The sequence below is a fragment of the Mycteria americana genome, chromosome 10 (assembly GCF_035582795.1).
Source record: "Mycteria americana isolate JAX WOST 10 ecotype Jacksonville Zoo and Gardens chromosome 10, USCA_MyAme_1.0, whole genome shotgun sequence".
Classification (NCBI taxonomy): domain Eukaryota; kingdom Metazoa; phylum Chordata; class Aves; order Ciconiiformes; family Ciconiidae; genus Mycteria; species Mycteria americana.
The window spans coordinates 17,261,852-17,280,626 of record NC_134374.1 but is presented as its reverse complement, the minus strand read 5'-3'; the positions used below and the strand labels follow the sequence as shown (position 1 = coordinate 17,280,626).

At 48.0% G+C, this 18,775-nt stretch overlaps 1 protein-coding gene across 3 annotated transcripts in view; it reads left to right on the top strand.

The window, feature by feature from the left end:
• Positions 1-18,775, top strand: part of GPC4 (glypican 4) — a 70,515-nt gene that overhangs the window by 14,615 nt on the left and 37,125 nt on the right. For all 3 annotated transcript variants that reach the window (XM_075512744.1, XM_075512746.1, XM_075512745.1), the window contains exon 2: positions 16,964-17,122. In XM_075512744.1, coding sequence (XP_075368859.1) covers positions 16,964-17,122 — 159 coding nt within the window. The remainder of the gene's footprint in view (positions 1-16,963; positions 17,123-18,775) is intronic.

The following is an 18,775-nucleotide window of genomic DNA, read 5'->3' as shown; positions in this document are numbered from 1 at the left end:
GATTTATCTATGCTAACGTTAGGAGGAGGAGTGCCCGTGTGAACCTGCCTGCAGATAAGGCCAGCGTTCACAGCCGCGCCGAGGAGAGGGGGTAGATAGGGTGTCCTGGAGGGGGGGAGAAGGAGGAATTCTTAATTTTGTGATACCCTTATCTTAATCCTTTTTTCCCCTCTGTCCCACCCCTCTCCTCGCCTCTTCCATGGTAGGTTAAACTACTCAGCCTCGCCTTTTCCACAAATACTGGCTGGCTGCTGGTTCCAGACCCGGGGAACACATTGGGAGTCTGTTCCAGCAGCGGGATGGGTTTTCAGACGTAGGTCGCGTTTTGCTGGCTGAGCACAGTGCGCTGCTTGTGTGAGCTGGGTGGCTTCTGCAACAGATGCCTGGGCTGTTAAAAAAGTAACGCTTGGTGGGAGTAGCAGGCAAAGGCTTAAAAGCACATTTTTCAGGTAAAAATCTTATTTACAAACTCGGCTGCGGTCTTAGCTCTGAGGTGGTTTGTTTAAGGGGAGATAAAGCTGAGACGTGGGAGGTGTAGGGGATGGTTCAGGCCGTCACCGGTGCTGGGGGGCTGCGCTCCTGTCCCAGTGCCGTTGCTCCCAGCAAATGCCCCCGGGTGAGGAGGCAGTGACCCCAGCGTGGGGCTCTGCCGTGGTGGCATCTCGCGGTGGACGCCCTGTCTGCCGTGCCCGGGGTAAGGCAGAGCTGGGGTTGATGCCTCCAGCTTCTCTGTGGCTTGGAAGGGGTCTGCACCCCTTTTTTTTGGGGGGGCGGGGGGGGGGGCTAAGCCCAGGGCTGTGCCACTTGCTGAAGGGAGGATTTCCACCGGCAGTTTCTCTCTTCCCTCCCCTGGCTCGTAGCTGTGCACAGTGGCCCAATTTCAGGGGTGTTTCAAAGGTCTTGGGAAAGTTGCACCTTGGGTTTTTTGGCGCTGGACTTCCCTTGTCGCCAGTTGTGCCGCTTATTTGCCTTTCTCTGTGCGATGCTTCAGGCTCAGCCGTGTGCGTTTTTGGAGGTTTGTCTTATTTACACTAACAGTTCTCAGAAAGTTCAGCTGAAAAGCGGCTTTTCTTCTGGAAACAGCCAGGAACCACTCGTGTGCGATCTTTGTGTATAAAGTTGCCTTTCTCTGCTTATAAACAGTGGCCCTAGGATGGATGTGTGGTGGACCTGTTTAGATTTAAATCTGACCCACCTCCCTGTTTTCAGTGCTGGCATCCCCTTTGAGGAACATGTTCTTTCCTGCCTTTTGCAATAACACGTGATATGAGTTTTTTAACCTCTAAAATTGGAAAGTCAGGTCAAATTGTAGTGTCCTGCTGCAGACATCAGCATACGATTTTTTAAATTACTTTTTTTTGTCTTCCCCACACAATATCATATACACAGATTGCTCATTAATTTCCTGTGCAGCCTTCCGTCTGATGGCCTGGCAAGCCAGGACCTGATGGCCTCAAAGAGCCCATCGTGTGTCCCGATAGCCCCTGGCAGCGCGGGGCGGGGGGTGAGCTGGGAAGCACACGTGCATGCCTTGGTCCTCCAGCTGTGGTGGAAGAGTTGCTGCGAGATCAAGCTCTGCTGACCGTCCCTCCCAGAGCCCTTCATCTGGGCTTGTTTCCCCAACCCTGGTTTGGATCAGATTGACGTGAGCTAATTATTTCTGAAACCCCCTTTAATTGGTGCCTCTTTCTGGCCCAGCTGAAATTGGGGGATTGTTTCTTCAGTCATGAGCAGAGGAAGATGTGGGGCAGAGCAGCATCACCCGTAGCCTTCCTTCCCGGGAAGGTAGGCTGGAGCGAGGGGTTGGCAGCATTGCTGGGGTCACCGATGAAGCAAGAAAAGCCTTTGCATGCTTTTGTGGGGCAGGGCTGAAAAATGCAGCACGCATCAAACTTGCTGCTTTACTGGGTGTTTGTAGCGTGCAGCTATGTAGTGAGATGTAGTGCGGGTTCCTGCAGATAAACTCAAAGTTGAATTGTGGCTGTGATGCTCTGGAGAAGCATCTCTGGGTCGATGGCGGTGGTTCCTCCAGGCTCCTATTCTGGAAAGCTGCCCTGCTATGGGAGGTTCCTTGCTGAAACACTGGGCCCAAAACTGGAACAGGCTGTAGGTCTGGCTTGCTGTGGAAAGGGCTTTGCCTGTGTCCAGGCTGAGAAGGTCCAGGCTCAGCTCATCCTGAGCTGAGCTAAACTGGGGGGACAACCAGGGAGCTGCAAGCGTTGGACCGGTGTGAGTGCTTTGCCTTCCCTTTGGTGCCGAAACGGTCTCCCTGTTGCTATGAAAATGTCTTGTGGAAAACTTTCTGCTTACAACTGAAGTCTCATTTATGTCTGCCCAGGACCTGCTCTTGGACTGAATTTTATTTTCTAAGCAAATTAGACTTTTTGGTCCTTGTGTGTGTGGGGAGAAATAACTGCCCCCCCAACTCGCAGCACACCCGCCCTCGGGGAGCGGGTAGCCGGGAGCCAGCGCGGGTTTCTGGCAGAGGAGATGGTTTGTTCAGCAGAAGCGGCGTAGGGCTGAGCGGGGCAGTGGATAGCATAGCTCTCCTGAACTGTCTTAGTTTGTGGGCCCTCTAAAAATTAATTTCTAGGGGGACCACAGCCCCCTGCATTGCCAGCTTCAGGCCACTGCCTATGTGTGTTCTTCACAGACCCCTCCAGTCGCCCCTGGAGCACAGACCACAAACTGAATATGAAATACTTCCTAGGAGCCAAACTGTCTTGGAAAAAAAAAAAAAGTGAATGTAAAATGCATTTGTAAATCTGGCCTTTTGTGTATCTTTTTCTGGAGTCTCTTAACCTGCTTTAAATTCTTAAGTTATCTGCACTGTTACTGTGCTTGGCAAGCTCCGCAGGCAGGGGAAGGGCTTATTAATGTGGGCTTTTACATAGATAAATGTGGTTGTGAAGTACTATTGACACATGGAAATATTAGTGGATGCTTAGAGAAGAATCAGCTGCTTTGTCATAGCTGTGTGCCAGCTCCTTCGTTTGAATACCTTTACAAAACCCTGTTGTAGCAAAGCACGTTTTAAAAAAAGGATGCATATTTCTGTGACTTAAAAAGAGGGGGGAAAAAAAAGCAAACCCAAAAACATACACGCACACCCCTCTTTAGTAAAAGTTTTGCGCACATTGGAAACAAAGGCATCAGCATTTGCTTGTCAGAGCTAATAAAGTTTGCTTGGATCTTAATTTTTCTGCTTGATTTCACAAAGTAATTGAAACTTCCTTTTTGCTGCAAGCTCTTTTTTTTCCTTTTTTTAAAGTATTCTTAAAAGAACATCTTTTGGTCAGTGAGTTGATGGAATTTTGCTCAGAAGGCAGGCACGGTTTGAGCGCACTGAGTGACTGGTCAGTCAAAGCTTAAAGGACAAATTACTTGTGTCTGCAAGTCATTCCTCCAAGTTGAAAACCACCTAGACCAAATAAACCTTGAACTAGAGGTTTTATAGGAGCTTTTGAGCATGTAAGTGAAGCTTTTGTAATCGCAGTGATCTGATAAAACCTTAAAAAACAGGGTTCCCATAAAGGAAATAGTAGTTCCACTTGAGGTGATAAAACCCACATCTGGTAAGCTTTGCTTGCTACCTCCTGATGACCTGTGAAACAGCAAATAGTCCCTGCTCCAGAGGAGAGGATGCCAAACTGCCGATGCCGTACCCTTGCCGTGGGGACACACACCAAAATAAAGTTAATCTGAGAGCAAAACCAGCGGCTTTGAAGTAGGAGCATTCTCCAGCTCACATTTGCAACTGCATGGCTATGGTGTCTTGCTGCCCGCCGCCCGGTCGGCATGGCGCGGGGAGTTTTAGAGGTTAGGATAAGGAGGGGCCCGGGTAATTGAAAGCAAACAAACAGCGAAGACAAAAAAAGAAACATAAAACAGCAAACCCAAAGCCACAAATAGAAAACAGACTTTCCAGATTGATTAGTTCAAATTTGTTTATTTGAAGTCCCAAAAGTTTGCATCGTCGCTCTTTCGGGGTGTCTCTCAAATTTGGCAATATGTTTACCATGTGTTTTCAGATCAGTTTTTCACAAGAAAGACCCTGTTTTTTTGTGTGTTGGTGTTGCCTTAAACTTTAAATTGAAAGAAGGGTGGCAGGCTCCAAAGGCTAATTTGCAGTCTTGACATGCAGGTGCTGCTCTTGAGAGAGTTACGCTCTGTAACACTTTTGTTTCGTGGAGGATTTTCCTTGGGCGTGTTGAGGAGTACTGAGCGTTAAGACATGTTACCAATCACTTCTTTTCCCATGCCCCTGCTGGAAACAGGTTTAGGAATACTGATGCACTTAGTGGCTTTGGGAATCGGTGGAGACCTGATAAAGTCTGGTTTTACTTTTGGTTTTCAGGGTGTTTTGGACTGGAAGGTGCTTCCTACCTTCAGTAACAGATCCATAGTGCAGCTGTAATATATATTTTTTTCTACAGATTTGGCTTAAACCCTCCCAAGCCCCCAGACAGAGGAATTACAGCTCCAGCCTATTAACATTTGGCCGTTAATGAGTCAGGTCTAAATGCCTTGATTGTGCCTGAGATTTCTAAGCTGAATCCTTTGCATAATATTCGTATGGCAAGAATGCCTCCCAAGGACAAGCAGTAACTTCCCAGTGCTTTCGCTGTGCCTCTCCAGGAAGGAGTAAGTACATTTTGGGTTGTGCTGATACCATCTCGTGCCTTGGCGCTATCAAAGCGGGTGGAAGCTCCCCGCTGCTCCGGCAGCCCAGCTCTGATGTTCTTTCACATCCAGGCACGTTGTTTATCCTTAACCAAGGCTTGGATAAACTTCCAAAATAAATGAATGTAGTAGTCCAACTTGGTCTGCTTTGGCGGAGGTTTTCTGGAGTGACTCAAACATAATAAATATGAAAACAGCTAGACTTCAAACGCTGCTTTTGGACAAAGTTTTCATAGTTGTCTCCTAAAGCAGCAAAGGGGAACCTTTCCTTGAAGAAAATATTTATTTTTTTCTGTTTAACACCCCCCCCCCCCCCCCCCCCTTCTCTTTTCATCTGCACCCTTCGTTCACGTCTGCCTTCCTGATTAAGAACTAATCAGTGAAGATAGATTAGTCCGGGAGCGTTGCAGCCCTTTGGGACCGGCGCAGCTCCGGCGGGTCAGGAGCCGGGAGGCACCGTGGGGTCACCGTCACCGTGGGGTCACCGCCGCGGCGGCGGAGGCTGGCTGAGCCGCGCTCGAGTGCACGGAGGAATGCGGTAACAGGATTTAAAGGAAACGTACAGAACTAACGAGGATTAAGGCTAATTGTCCTACGAGGGGCGGCAGGATGTGGCCACGCGGGGAGCGACTCTGGTCTGCAAGGGGGAAGTCTGGTAGTTAGGGTCTGTTCGTGGAGGGCTTGGGTAGGTTTTGGTTGGTTTAGTTGCTGTATGGAGAAATGGAAAATAGTATGGGGGAAAGGGAGGGAAAAAAAAAAGATGAGTTCTTCCTTAAAGACTTCAAGGGTGTTGGAGCAAATATTTCTGCAGTTGGTGGGAAACATCCTACGAATGAATGATTCTCGCCGTGCCTGGGCTCTGTTTTTGCTGGCGTTGCACAACTGTCGCTTTGTGCAGGGGGCTGACGTCCCGCGACTGCTGAACGCTCATCCTGGGGCTGAGCTGGTAGGAGGCCTCTTACTGAGGGACTTTGCGTGCCAGCGAGTTTGTCTTGAGAAACGGCGTGATGCTGTCAGAGGTGTTTTGGGGACTTTGCCTCCCCTTGTAGGTCAGGCTGGTTACTTGGGTCTTGCAGAAAGGCCATGGGTATCCCTCGGCTTGAATAAGGGGGGATTTGGGGAGTGAAGGCCCTCAAGGTTGGTCCTCAGCGAGCCAAAGTGGCGTGAAGTGCTGGCTGGAGCTGACCATCCATCAAGCGGGACCTGGGGGAGCTGGGTGGCCAGACCAGAAGAGTTAATCACGTTGTCTTTCTGTGCTCTGGGGAAGATTTGTCCCTGCCTGGAAGAAAGTGAAGTTTGCGTGTGGCCCAGCCGGAGGATGGAGGGATGATGCCCGCGGGTACCAGCAGGACCCTCGGGGCTGGCAGCGCACCGGCAAGGGACCGGCAGGGGCAGGTGGGGCACGGGCATGGCTCCGGGCAGTGACGTTGTACTGCCGGGTGAAAACTGGTCCCTTCCAAACCAGGCCTCAAAAGAACATTGCACCCCGTTGCTCTCATCTAAATGCTGGTGTCCAACACTTACCAGCCTGGCAAACCCCTCGTTATTTGCCTCGGTGGCAAGGGAGGGGAATGGGTGGCGGCCGTGCGGTCTGCTGGGCAGGGTCATGGGGCGGCACTTGCCTGTGGCTCTCGGCAGGTGTGGGTGGGCAACCTGCCTGAGCGAACTCGTTCTTCCTTGGCCCTCGGGCTTTAGCCATTCCCGCTAGAAGCAGTCCAAAGCTCACGGTTTTCTGCCTTGCGAGGTGCCTTTGGGGATGAGGGGGATGTGCAGAGGCGGGAGGGTGCCCCGTTTCCTGGCGTGAGCTGACTGTTAGATTGTAGCTGGACTTTGCTACGCCTGAACCCTTAAAGCTTTTCATCTTTTTGTTTATACTTTCAGTTGCCGTAAGTCATAACGCCTGCCCCCAAAAAACCCCCAAGCAAGTGGTACTCTTGCAAATTGAGAAGATGGAGTGTTTCTCCTCGGTGCAGAGCTTTGGCTCACTTTTGCTCCCCCCCGAGCGGGATTCTCGGGGATCGGTGGCACTGGGTGCTGTGGCGTGGGTGGCCGGTGGCATGCGGGGCGGCAGGAGGAAGGAGATAAGGAGTCGGTGCTCTGGTCCAAAGTCCAGGCTGCCTTTGCGGGGTGGGAAGTCAGCCCTGCCATTGGCAGCTGCGGGGAGCAAGGGACTTGCGTGGGTTTTGCTGTCAAAGCAAGGGAAGCAAAAGTAGACCTCCTGTCCATGTCATCTAGGACTTTCGGGTGGCCCTGGCTGGCCCTGGCTCTCTGCCAAGCCCCTGCGCACTCCTTGCCGTCTTCCCTGCCCAAAACCACCCAAGGCAGGGTGAAGGAGTGTGTCCTTGTGGGTGAGAAACATCACCCTGCTACTTTCCAGATATTCACGTATTCATTTGTACACTGCCCTGCAAAGTAGTTGTTTGCAGCTTGGTGTTGTGTGTTTGGGATTTTTTTGGGGTTGTTTTTTGGGTTTTTGGTAGTTTGTTTGTTTTTTGTTTGGGTTTGTTTGTGTTTGGGTTTTTTGTTTTTGGTCCCGTCCCCCCCTTTTTCCTTCCCTTCTGTGTAAAGTTGGTCTCAGAATTGCAGCAGGTTCCGCAGTGCCTATTTTGGATCCTGCAATAGACAATTAATCTCTCTGGAAGTTAATTAACATCTCTCTTGCGTTCCAATTTATAGATTAGATTATTGTTTGTATAAAGCCCGGGATATTTTTTTAATTTTATTTTAAGTCGAAAACAGGAAATTGTGGCTGAATTTCATGAGCTTTGTTTCTTATTTGAGGAATTAAAAACATCTTTAGGTTTTGGGGCTTTTTTAAATTTTTGCTTGGGTCATAGCTGCCAGTTCACAGGCCCTTAGTACTTTTATTCCTGTTGATGAGGCTTTTATCACGTGGAAACGGTAGCTCCACTTTGTGCATTGGTACATGCTCGTTCTTGCTTTTGCGAGGAGGAAAACTTCACTTCTGTCAAGCCCCTGCGTAGCTGGAGGCATCGGAAAGGTGGGCTGTTTGGAGGGGCTGACTGCGTGGCCACGGCACCAGTGCCTTGGGACAGCGGTCCTTGCCTTAAAACGTGCCGGTGCCACCGTTTGGGAGAGCTGTGGCTCTCCGTGGCTGCGCAGCTCTCAACTGGGGAGATCTCTTTTAGACAGAGTGCCTCTACAAAACCGTGAACACCTTCTTTTGAGTTGTTTTTGGTCACTTGTTTGGTTTTTTTCCAAATAAAGCGTGATCCCCAGAATCGCTAGGGCTGTATGACCTCAAAACATTGCTGAAGCTTTCGAGGGTCATCTGCTGCCGAATCTGGGACTCGCCAGCAGATGACCAGTCTGCTGGCACAAATAGGTGAGCCTGGGTGCATCTCACAAGAAACTACTGTGCGGCTCTGAAACATGTTTTTGTGCATTGACGCTGGAATCAGCTATGTTTGAAAAGGAAGAGAGGGGAAAAAAAAAAATAAAATTACCGGAGAAGTGGTTGCCAGCGGCGTTACTCCCGTTTCGCCTGCCTGCCTGTGTGCGGTGCCTCCCGGCACCGGTGAGCTCCCGGGAGGTGCCTGGCAGTGGGTCTGGGCAGAGGGAGAGCGGCCGAAAGTGGAAGGAGAAAATGTTGTTAAGAAAGGAAAATGTTCCAGTTGGAATTACAGTGTTTGTGGTGGAATCCGTTTTGGTTAAAAGCCGCTTTTTTGGCAAATAGCCCAAAGCTTTATGGAAAAAAACAAACGGGCAGTTTTTTTGGCTTTGTTTTGCCTTCTTAATGGGGAATTTGAGGGAAAAAATGAGAAGTCTCACAAAGAAAGTAACTGTCTCCCAGCCAGATCTCTTCTATTTACTGTTCCTTGTGCCTGAGACCTCAGTAATTCTGTATATTTGCTGTTCCCAATGGATTCTCTCCCTCGCCCCCCTCCCTTAATTGCATGAAATGATACTCGGTGGGGTTTTTTTGGGTTACCCCTGTAAAAGCTGGACAATTTCTGTTGAAGTCTGATCGCTGGCTGTATGCAAGTTTTTGTGGTTTTGTTTTTTTTTTAATCACGACTTTTATTTTTACCTTTACGTATACCTAGAATTACTGACTGCAGGTGTTGGGCTTTCTAACTGTTCTTTGGTGGCTGATGGAGGGACAGGGGCACTACCTGTCTCGGCCGTCCCGGGGATGGGTCTCTTGTGGGCCTTGTGTATCCATCCTCCTCACCAGAGAAGTGGAAAGAACAAAGATAATTTTCAGCATAACTTGTTCATTGTGTAACACCTCTCACTTAGGGCACGTAGGCAGGGACACGTTATGAAAACTATTTCATGCCTAAAGCATTTGGTGATAATAAAGAGAATTTGCATTTCCTAAGTTCTCGCTCAGTGATGTCACGTAGAGTTTTTTGGTTTTGTTTTTTAATTAAGAAACAACTCTTGGTTTTCATTGAAGGTTTCTGTCTTAGCTAGAGCCAGGGAGAATCCTCTAGTTAACCAGAGCTATTTTATTCTCCGGGTTTGCTTAAATAATAAGTTTAATTATGCAGTATTCCCCCCCCCCCCCCCTTATTTGTATATTCAGGTCTTTGTGTGGTTTCTCTCTCTTTTGATGTTCGCAGAAATGCATTATCTTCATCTGTCTGGTTTGTGTTTGGTGTGCCACTAATTGACTCAATATCCTGTTTGTTGGAACGAAGGCGCGCTCTATCATGGCATATTTTTCCAGGGTGTAAAACCTCGCAGTATTCAGGCCACCCTGTCGGGAAGGAAATTGTTGGTTGTGCTGTGGAAATGAAGCGGCGATGGTATTTTTCCTCAGGTGAGCAGGGTTTTAACTTTAAATGAACTCTTAAAACCCCGCTGAAGGTGGGATCCCGCATCCTCCTTGTTTGGACATCACCTGCAAAGGGCGCAGTTGCAGGCTGCAGTGTGCTGTAGAGCGTTTTTGGGTTTGGTCCTTGGGGACCTCCACTTGAGCCTCTCCATTGCCCTAACCTCCACGGGAGAGCCAGGCAGGAGGGGGCTCGGTTGACTGCTGCTGCTTCTCTGGGGTGCTGCGGAGAGCGGAGGCAGGTCTTCGTCTCTTGTTTGGGGCTGAAGAACTGCGTAGGGAGCATGGGAAGGGCTCTCCTGGTCTGTCCCCGCCCCGGAGGGGTGTCCCAGAATTGCTCTGGTCGGCCTCAACGGGCAGCGTTTGCCCGGACCCGGTCCTTCAGGGACCTGGCTCTGTCATCAGCTGGAAGACGAGCTTTGCGGTAGTAATTTGGACTTGGACGGGTGGAAGGCAAGAGCCCTCTTTGTGTCCTAAGTTGCTCTTTCCAGTAAAAAACTAACGTTCCTAATGCGCGTTTGGCTTAATGTACACACATGGATATAAATCTCTCTTGTTCTCTTTGGTCCCTGACCCTCTTGGCAGTAAATTTGCGAACCCGAAGCTGTCAACAAAGCAAAATGGAAAAATAGAAGCCAGACAGACCTCGGTTGTGTACGATATTTTAAGTAACTGTAGGTACGCGCTATGGAAATAATTAGGATTATTTGTTGTGTTGAAGGGAGGTATGTCACTGAGGTATTGTGTGCGCTGGCGTTGCCTGTGCCCGCAAGATGGATTAGCAGCTGAGTTAACAGATGCAGTAAAGCTCGACTGAAAATAGTTCACTGTTGTTAAGCGTAGGTGAAAGGGCTTTGGTTTGGGTATCAAAGAGTGTATTTTGACTGCTTGACAAGTTTGCAAAAAAAAAAAAATCATTTCAATATTATAAGCTTTCTCTGTGAGTCTGGGGAATTTTTCTGTGCCATTAGAGTAATCAGCAAAAAACTGAAACGCACATTGATTAATAACCTAAGTGGAAGCGCGGGGGAAACAAGTGGCTTTAACATTAATAAGGCAAATAAACCATTTATATAAAACGGTTGCTAATTGAGTGGGATGTTAAATATGCTGCACGCTGGCACACGCAGCCAAATTGCGGTACTTCCATAACCCTACCAGTCGGCTTTGGGAGCCGACTGCATGTAAGGATGTCTTCTGGCTTAAAAACTCCCATGTGGCTGGAAAAAAGGGGTGCAGGTGGGGACGAGCGTCCATGATGGTCGAATCCAGGACCAGGGCTTCTGTGGCAGTAGAAGGGCTGGAGCCCCCGTGCCAGGCTTTGGGTATGTGGGGTGCTCGCCCTCTTTTGGTGCCTGTTGGGTTTCAGATCCCAATGAGAATTGCAAATGCTTTGAGGAGGGAAGGAAGGAAAGCTGAATCTGGTTGCATGATGGTGGCCTTTAGGATGGGAAATGATTCGTATTGGAAAGGGGTTGTGTCGTTTTGTGTCCGATAGCAGAAGATGTAGGGAGGGGGCTGCACGAAACACTTCTCCTGGAAGTGCATGGACCATGTTGGAAATAGTGGTTCGGGCTGGAAATAGCACCGTGCGCTTGGGAGCATTGAGGGAGGTACAGCTCTAAATGTCCCAACCTGGTTTGACCCGCTCCGACCAGAGGGTACCAGCAGCGCTGCGTTGTTTGCAGGATGTGAGCTTAGAAACTTCTAACTCTGTTGCCCTTCGTGGATGCATCGCCTCTGTTAGCAGGGCCTCAATGCTGTTTTACATCTCTTCCTTCCTGGCACGCGACCATCTCCACAGGAGTATTCTCCCCAGTAAAATAAACACAAGTCCCACAGCAGCACCGCTTTAAAGCGAACGGAGAAGACTGACCACCTGGTGAAAAAGAAGTACTCCGATAAGAGCCATCAACTAAAAATTCAAGTTTACTGCTTATGCCAAGCAAAAAGCATGCCGTCAAGCAGCGTGCGTGTGTGACAGTCTGGGAGGAGGCAGAAGGGTCACTTTTTTTCCTCCCTTTGGTGTTTGCAGCTTAGTGTCATTTCACCTGGCAATATTTGTATGCCAAGACACTATTTGCATTTCTGTAGTGCTCTTCATTAGTGAATATCTCAAAGCAGCATAAGCAGCGATTAGGGTGACCCAGCCTTGCCTTGGGGTGCAGGGACTGTGGCCGTGGGATGTGCGGTTCTGCCCATAGCCCATAGGGGTTACGGCAGCACCGCTGCAGACGGGCGAGAGCTCATGGGCCATTCCTGGGGGTGCTGAGCATCCCCGGCTCATTTTGTAGCCAGGAAAACTGGGCAGGTTTTGGTATTTTGGGTACAGTTAAAGGTGATCGGGTTGGGTGGACAGTTCGGTAGCCTTGTCTGTCTCAGTGACTCCGCCGGAGCCGATCACAAGCTCATGCTTTTCTTTCTTCTTCTCTCCGCTTGTTAACATGGGGCTGGAGCAGCGGAGCTGTGCTCAGGGGGTGATGCTAGTGTTTCTTGTCATCTTTGTTGGGGGTTTTGTAAAGCCTCGGTAGCACGTCAATTATATATGATGGGTGGAAGCCTAATATTCTGTGATAATTAGAAGGCAAGTCTAGTGTGAAATCGGATTAGAGCCCAGCATTACAGTCTGGGATTCCTTTGGTAGTTGGTTCAGAGGAAGTCATAAAACTCTTTTAAAGATGACACAAGCCGATGTTTGCTAGAGGGAAGAGGCAGAGCATGAGGCTGAAATGGTGGCCCCGCTCGCTGGTCACCCAGCAGTGTTCGCCTCCCACTCCTCCACCAGCCCAGCTTACCCCAGTCTGCCTTTTCACAGGGGAGCAAAGTCCAACAGTAACTTCTGGGACCATAAACTGCTTTCGGCTTGTTTACCGAACTGCAATGAAGGGCTAGACTGTGTACAGGAGTGTTTTAAAGAAATAACCCCTCAGCCTCCCAGTGAACCACTCCTGAAAGTTTAGCTAGTTTTGCAGCTAGGTATACTTAAAGTATGAACTTGGTCAAGACGAGGAGAAGCAGGCTGGGAAGGCATATTAGACATCCAGAAACAGCGTTTTGAAAAGGTCTTGGAAAATTGTTCAGTGAAGGGAACTGCTTTTCAAGATCACGGAGCCCCTGAGTTTGCGCTGCACTTACTCATTCGATGAAAACTTGTTTTCCGACACATTGCAAAATAGTTACTTGATTTGGAAGAAACTCTGTGTGCCTGGAGTTTGCTAAATGTGGCATTTCTGTAATGGCTTAAATCATAAGTTTGCAAGATTACCTTTCTGAGCACATTTCCTTGGATGTACAGATGGTAACATCATGTACCATTGCATTTCTATCTTTAAACTGCCACCTCCGTTCCCCAGAGGTGTGCTGTTAACTAGCCAAGGAGCAAGCATCTTTTGTAATTTTGGTCCCTCATTTCTCTCTCTTTATTCACATGTAATATAAAATAGAGAGAAAGTCTTGCTGTGACAGGCCATGGGAAAGATCTGCTGCAAATCCATGACAAGTTGCAGCGATGGTGTGCATATGCGGTAGACATTTGGAGTCATTCTCTGCTACTTAAGCTCTTTTTGCCATGCAGCCCCTGACGTGATGATTGCACACCCTGCCAAACAATTCAATAAAAAGCCTAACTTGAAAGGAAGCTGTGGCAGAGTTATATTTTTGCTGTGCTCACATGGTGATAAATTACAAAAGCCGCTGAGCCTTTAACACTCAACAGTAGATGAAGAGTTGCCTTGTATGGGCATTGTTTGATGAGTTTTAACTTGGGAAATAATTATTGCCGAATGTGTCCTTGACAGTGAGCGCACACCATGAGTGTTCTTTACATAATATACATAGACATTAGATCTCTGTTTAAGTGGGCCTAAATACTCATATTTTTCACTCCTTTTCCTTAGAGGAGTTCACTGCCAGTTGGAAAAACGAAGAGCATTGTCTTTGGTCTTGGCTCTAGGTCGGTGTTTTGCATGTGCGTAACTGGTCCATGCTCACGTGGACCACTGGCAGGGGCTGCTTTCCAGGCTTCGTTTTCATTCCTCTGCATGCTGTGGTTGTAGCACTGTTGTGTTTTGAAGCTGTTGTCTGATGGTGCCGTGCTTCGGGGTCTGTCCGTGGAGGTGTAAGCAGTTTCCAACACTGCAGCCGCTCACCGAAGGGGCGTGTGATGGATCCATCACCCGAGCAGGCGATGGCACACTGGGACGTTGCGTTGCTCTCCCTGCAAACTCAGGCATGGGACCAGTCCTGTGGATGGATGCTGAACAGATCAGCTCTGCTAGCTGATTTAAAACAAAGGCTAGACATGAGATTTCTTACAAACCGTGTCAGTGCCTGTTGCTTTGCTCAAGCGAGGATATATTCTCAGGGATGTGGAGGTGCTAAAGACAACCCTCCCCAGGGGAAAATGGGGGCTTCAGTGTCTTCCAGTGACTTTCCATTGGTATCTCCCACTGTGGCGTAAGAAAACTGCAAGAAAAGCAGCCCGCAGCCCTAAACTCTCTGTTTTTTAACACTGGGTAACACAGTGCGTCCTCCTACGATTAGCACTGAGTAGCTGGAGCTCTCAGCTCCAGACAGAGCTAATTCTTGATTACAGGCCAAGGCTGCATAGTGCTGACATGACCGAGAAATATCTTCCATAATTGGATTGCTTGGTCATTCATTTTTGAATGTCTGAGTTGCATTTTGGAGCATAATTTCTTTATGATCAACCAAACGGGATCTGTGCAAGCTTGATTTACTATCAGTAGTGTTCTCCTTGCTTGGCTTTGCACTCGTGTCCCAGGGAGGCACCATGCAAATCTGGGACGAGCAGGATCAAAGAAAAATTATTTTGCTTTGTAACATTAGGTGGGATGGTAACTTTAGTTTAATAGTATAAATAGATACAAAACTGTTACTTGTATTTGTGAAATATATTGGACTCTTTTTTTTAATCATAAATAAATTGGAGTAGTTGTTAAAACCACTGTTTTAGGGATCCCAGGGCATCTGTGGACAACTTCAGAAGTGTCTGTAAAGTGTAACTAGGAAAGGAAGTCCCACTATCAGTAGGTTTGAATTTGCCAAGTAGAGGCTTACCCCTCCAAGACAAAAGAATGGAAAGTAGGTAAGTTGTAACCATCAAAGGCAGGCATGCATCATGGTCCTGAAATCATGAAGTGCATTTCGGGTAAAATATTTCCAACATACTCCCCCCCCATAAGAAACTCAGAAAACACCACCCTGTTTCCACGCTTTTGAAATTAAATTATTTTGACACCGTGAAACTAGCCATCACTCTCGCTGTAATTACCGCTTGGCTGCTGTTTATTTGTTTCCTGTTGTGTCAAGGAGCCGTAGTCCTGTATTGGAACCAGAGCAAAGAGATTCAACGTGAAATAAAGCAGTGGTGCTTGTGCACTTTTTTTTTTTCTTTTTAAATGCTTGGTAGTAAGGCAGGCTCATAGAGGAGTCCCCAGGTGCTCTCCAGGATGGATTTGGTGGGCAAGATCCAAAAATCCTGGGTGCACCTCTTCCTCTCTTTTAAATGACTTATCCAGCTAAATGGAGCTGCATCCCTCGGTGCTGCACCCCTTAATGCCGTGTATTTGCTGCTGGAGGTGCTCCTCTGAGACGGGAAGAAGTAGAGTCCATGAAAGAAAAATATATCTGTAAGGAAATAGTGAGATTTTTCTGTGTTTTCTGAAGGCTGTGCCTAAGCAGTGCTGCTTCCCGTAACAGACTTTGAGCTTTCCGTAATTCAAGAGCAGCGGACGGTCTTGGGCAATAAATTAGCTGTGGCAGAATTATCTGTTGGTCAAGGTCTCTCTGTAATGCCAGGGAAAACAAACCAACCCTGTAGCGCAAAAGGAAAATAGATTTAGGAGGAGAGGTTCTTAGGAATTACAGATAGATAGATATAAAAATATTTCTATCTTATTTTACAATGGTCCTTAAGTGTCTGAAAGGAGAGATACTAACATTTCTGGGCTAGAAAGTCATGCAAAGTAATGCAAAGGCTCAAAAGCTACGCAAATGATGTTGTTGCGAGATCTTGCACAAGGTGGGCAGAGAAGCAACCGCTCGTGTTAGTCATGGGCAGGCTTTGTTTTGCACTGTGCAAAAATTGCTTTTGTTTCTCTAAACCCACTTCCGATGCTCTAGCAGGTAGGATGGCTCTTCAGTAAGTGCAGTCTGTCGTGAAGAGGTAATTTTCTGTGCAGGAGGCTGAGAAATCCTTTGCAGCTCTTGCCATGAGTCTCTGAACCTTGGTGGTGGTTGGAGGTGGTTGGTGGCTTCCAGGGGGTGAGCAGGTAGGGAAGAGCCTTTGCTTCGCCATCTGCTTCCTCGGGCTGAAGGATAAGGTTTGGCAACGGGGTGTGAAATGGGAGACAAGGCAGCAGCTTACATGTAGGCTGTGTCTTTTAAAATACCATCTGACTTGGAAGGATGAGTTTCTCATCCTGACTGCTTGTTTTGATCGTATCTTCAGCATTGACAAAGATTTGCACAATTTGCCCAACTTTGAACCGCTTAGCATCAGCCCACTTGCCTGTGATGGTGCTGCGTTGTGGGACCTGTCAGAGAAGCTGGAGCTGAGGATTGCTACGCAAAGAGTTTGTCTTGGCCCACCAAACCTGGCAGCAGTCTTTTATTGGTGGTGCTAGAAGAGGACAGCTTCATCCTGCGCTGCAACGAGATGTTCTAAAAGCAGATTATATGGGGCCTGATCCTGTGCCCAGATTGTCTGTGAAATTTTGAAAGAAAGCTACAGTAGATACTGAAGTACTTTATGATTCCGTAGCTTGAGCCAGATGTCTTTTAGGAGAGAATTATCTTTCAGGGTGAAGGAAGAAAAATCTGTTTGAATTCTCCAAAACAAACACCCAATTTCACCCAGGATGATGACAGAAAACTGTAAAATTAGGAGCTGGGAAATATAAAGCTTTTTCATCAGCTGTTGCATAAAACAAGTATATTTTAAAATCAGTGGTAACTGTGTTTCTGAGAGAGATTACTTCTCCTGTGATAATTGGAGGGGGGGGTGGGAGGGCGAAGAAAAAGGATTTATCAGTGCAAAAAGGACCATTGCCATTGATATTGTGTTGTGTATTAACTGAATTAATTGGAAGTAATTAAAATACTCAGCAAAAACTTCACGGAAGATAGCATAGTATATACAGGTCAATTTGCTGGTTCTTCAAATTATACTGTGCAAGAGGAGTATCTGTTTATTCTGTTTATTACCTGAATAAGTAAGAGGACACTTTTTAATGTTCTTGCAGAAAGACAAGGCATTGTATTTACATGTGTTGCTGTAAAGTTCCTCTACAGAATCAGGTTTTGATATGCCTGGTCCAGCGCTTGCAGTGAGAGGGGGGGTCTCCTTGGGAGGAGATGGTACTGTGGGTCCTCGCACCCCCTGCCTTGCAAGCCGACCTCTTTGCCCTTGCGTAGAGAATCCTTTTAACTCGGGATATTTTCTTCTCTGCTTTTCAGGTGACCACTTGAAAGTCTGCTCGCAAGGCTACACATGCTGCTCTCAAGAAATGGAGGAGAAGTACAGTCAGCAGAGTAAACATGACTTCAGAAACGCCGTCGTAGAGCTTAGCAATCACTTACAAACCATGTTTAGTTCCCGATACAAGAAGTTTGATGGTAAGTGCAGAGACCTTGAACTTGCTCTCCTTTGGATAAAATGTAAAAAATCCCCATCCTGTTGTTCTCTATGTAGTTGTTGGGCTCTGCTTCCCCCTTTGCTGGGGAAGTTCATGACTCATGGCTCGGAGGCAGAGCATGCCTTGTTTTGCAATTCCGTGAGAGAAATATTTGCTGATTATGGCTGCTTGTTTCCCAAAGAGAGAGATTTATCTTTCTGATTAATCTTTAGAAAAACCATTTTGCTCTTAATGTAAGATTGCAGTTAGTTTTGCTGGTACATCCCCGCAACGCATGTAATTGTAACGTGCATATCTTGCAGCCCTGATCCACAAAAATGCTGATCTTTCCCAGCGTATTGTGAACCAACAGGATTTGTATCCATCTCACTTGGCCTTTGGGGCTAAGCAGAGCAGCAGATAAGTACAGAGCTGGTTTTGTGCGGAGGCCGAGGGTTCAAGTGTGATGCAGGGTCAGAAGCAAAATGAACAAAGTCTCGGTTGAGTTCCCCTCGCTCAAGTGACGCTGACTGATAAGCAAATGACTGGTCTCAGCATTGCCCTCGGATCCGCAGCGGTGTCCCGTCAGACTGGGTCTCCATAGGGCATGCCCAGCTCATGGGAGCTGCAGGAAGAAACTCCCTCCGGAGGTAGCTGGCACACACCCTCCCGGCGTTGCCCACCTTGCAGCCAGGTGCCTTTCTTTCGAAGAAACCAGGTGCCTTGGTACATCCCTCTTACAAACAGCTGAAGTTGGTGCCCAAGCATCGGGCACAGCGCCCGGCTGAGGTCTGAGCAGCATCTCTTGGTTTTGCTGCTGAGCTCTCGGTTGTGGCAGTTCCCACGGGGCTCTGCAGGCACCCCGGTGCTCCCGGTCACCGCGGCCCCTGCGCCTGGGCAGCCCTTGCGCCTGGGCAGCCCCAGGAGGGAGGAGCAGGGCGTCAGGCTCCTGCCTAGGTTGTCCTTGTTGGCTGGGGGAATGAGGTGACACCCAGTTGCACATTGAAATATCTGAAGAGCCAGGTGGACAGGGTTGCTGAGACTTTTGTTCTGCTCATAAATCATCATCGCCATCTGGTAGTAGAGGGCAATTCCACCGCACAGCTCCTCTGGACCTTTTTCTGCCGTGTTCACTCATTGGTTCAACATGGATTTTCTACTAATATTCCCAAGTCTGTGCCTTGAACTTCCCAGGGACCTCCTCTACTCTACTGCAGCAGGTATCAGCCCCTTTCTTTCAAAAGGGATTGGCGCTCGGGAGAGCGAAAAAGTCCCTGGGTATGAAATTGCAGTGAATCAAAGTGGAATTATGCAATAATCTTGATAGCATCTAAATCTGCTAGCTAAATATTTCCCTCTTAAGCTCTGTTGTCTCTACCTGCTGGTACACCAAAGGGGTGATAGAGAGAGAACTAAAGTGTCTAGACTTGCAAGCTTACTAAATGCAGAACAAGACACTTAATGAAATCCAGCCCATAGATAAGCCCTTTCAAAGAGACCAGAGGAACAGCATCTGCTTCACCTTAAATTAACAATGAGGCTTTTTGAAATGCAGCACTGAAAACAAAGAGCATGCACGGTTCACTGTATTAGCATCCCTGACGTGGTGCAGACGTAGTGCTAGGTGTGTCTTCCCCTTTGTAGGGTGAGAGAT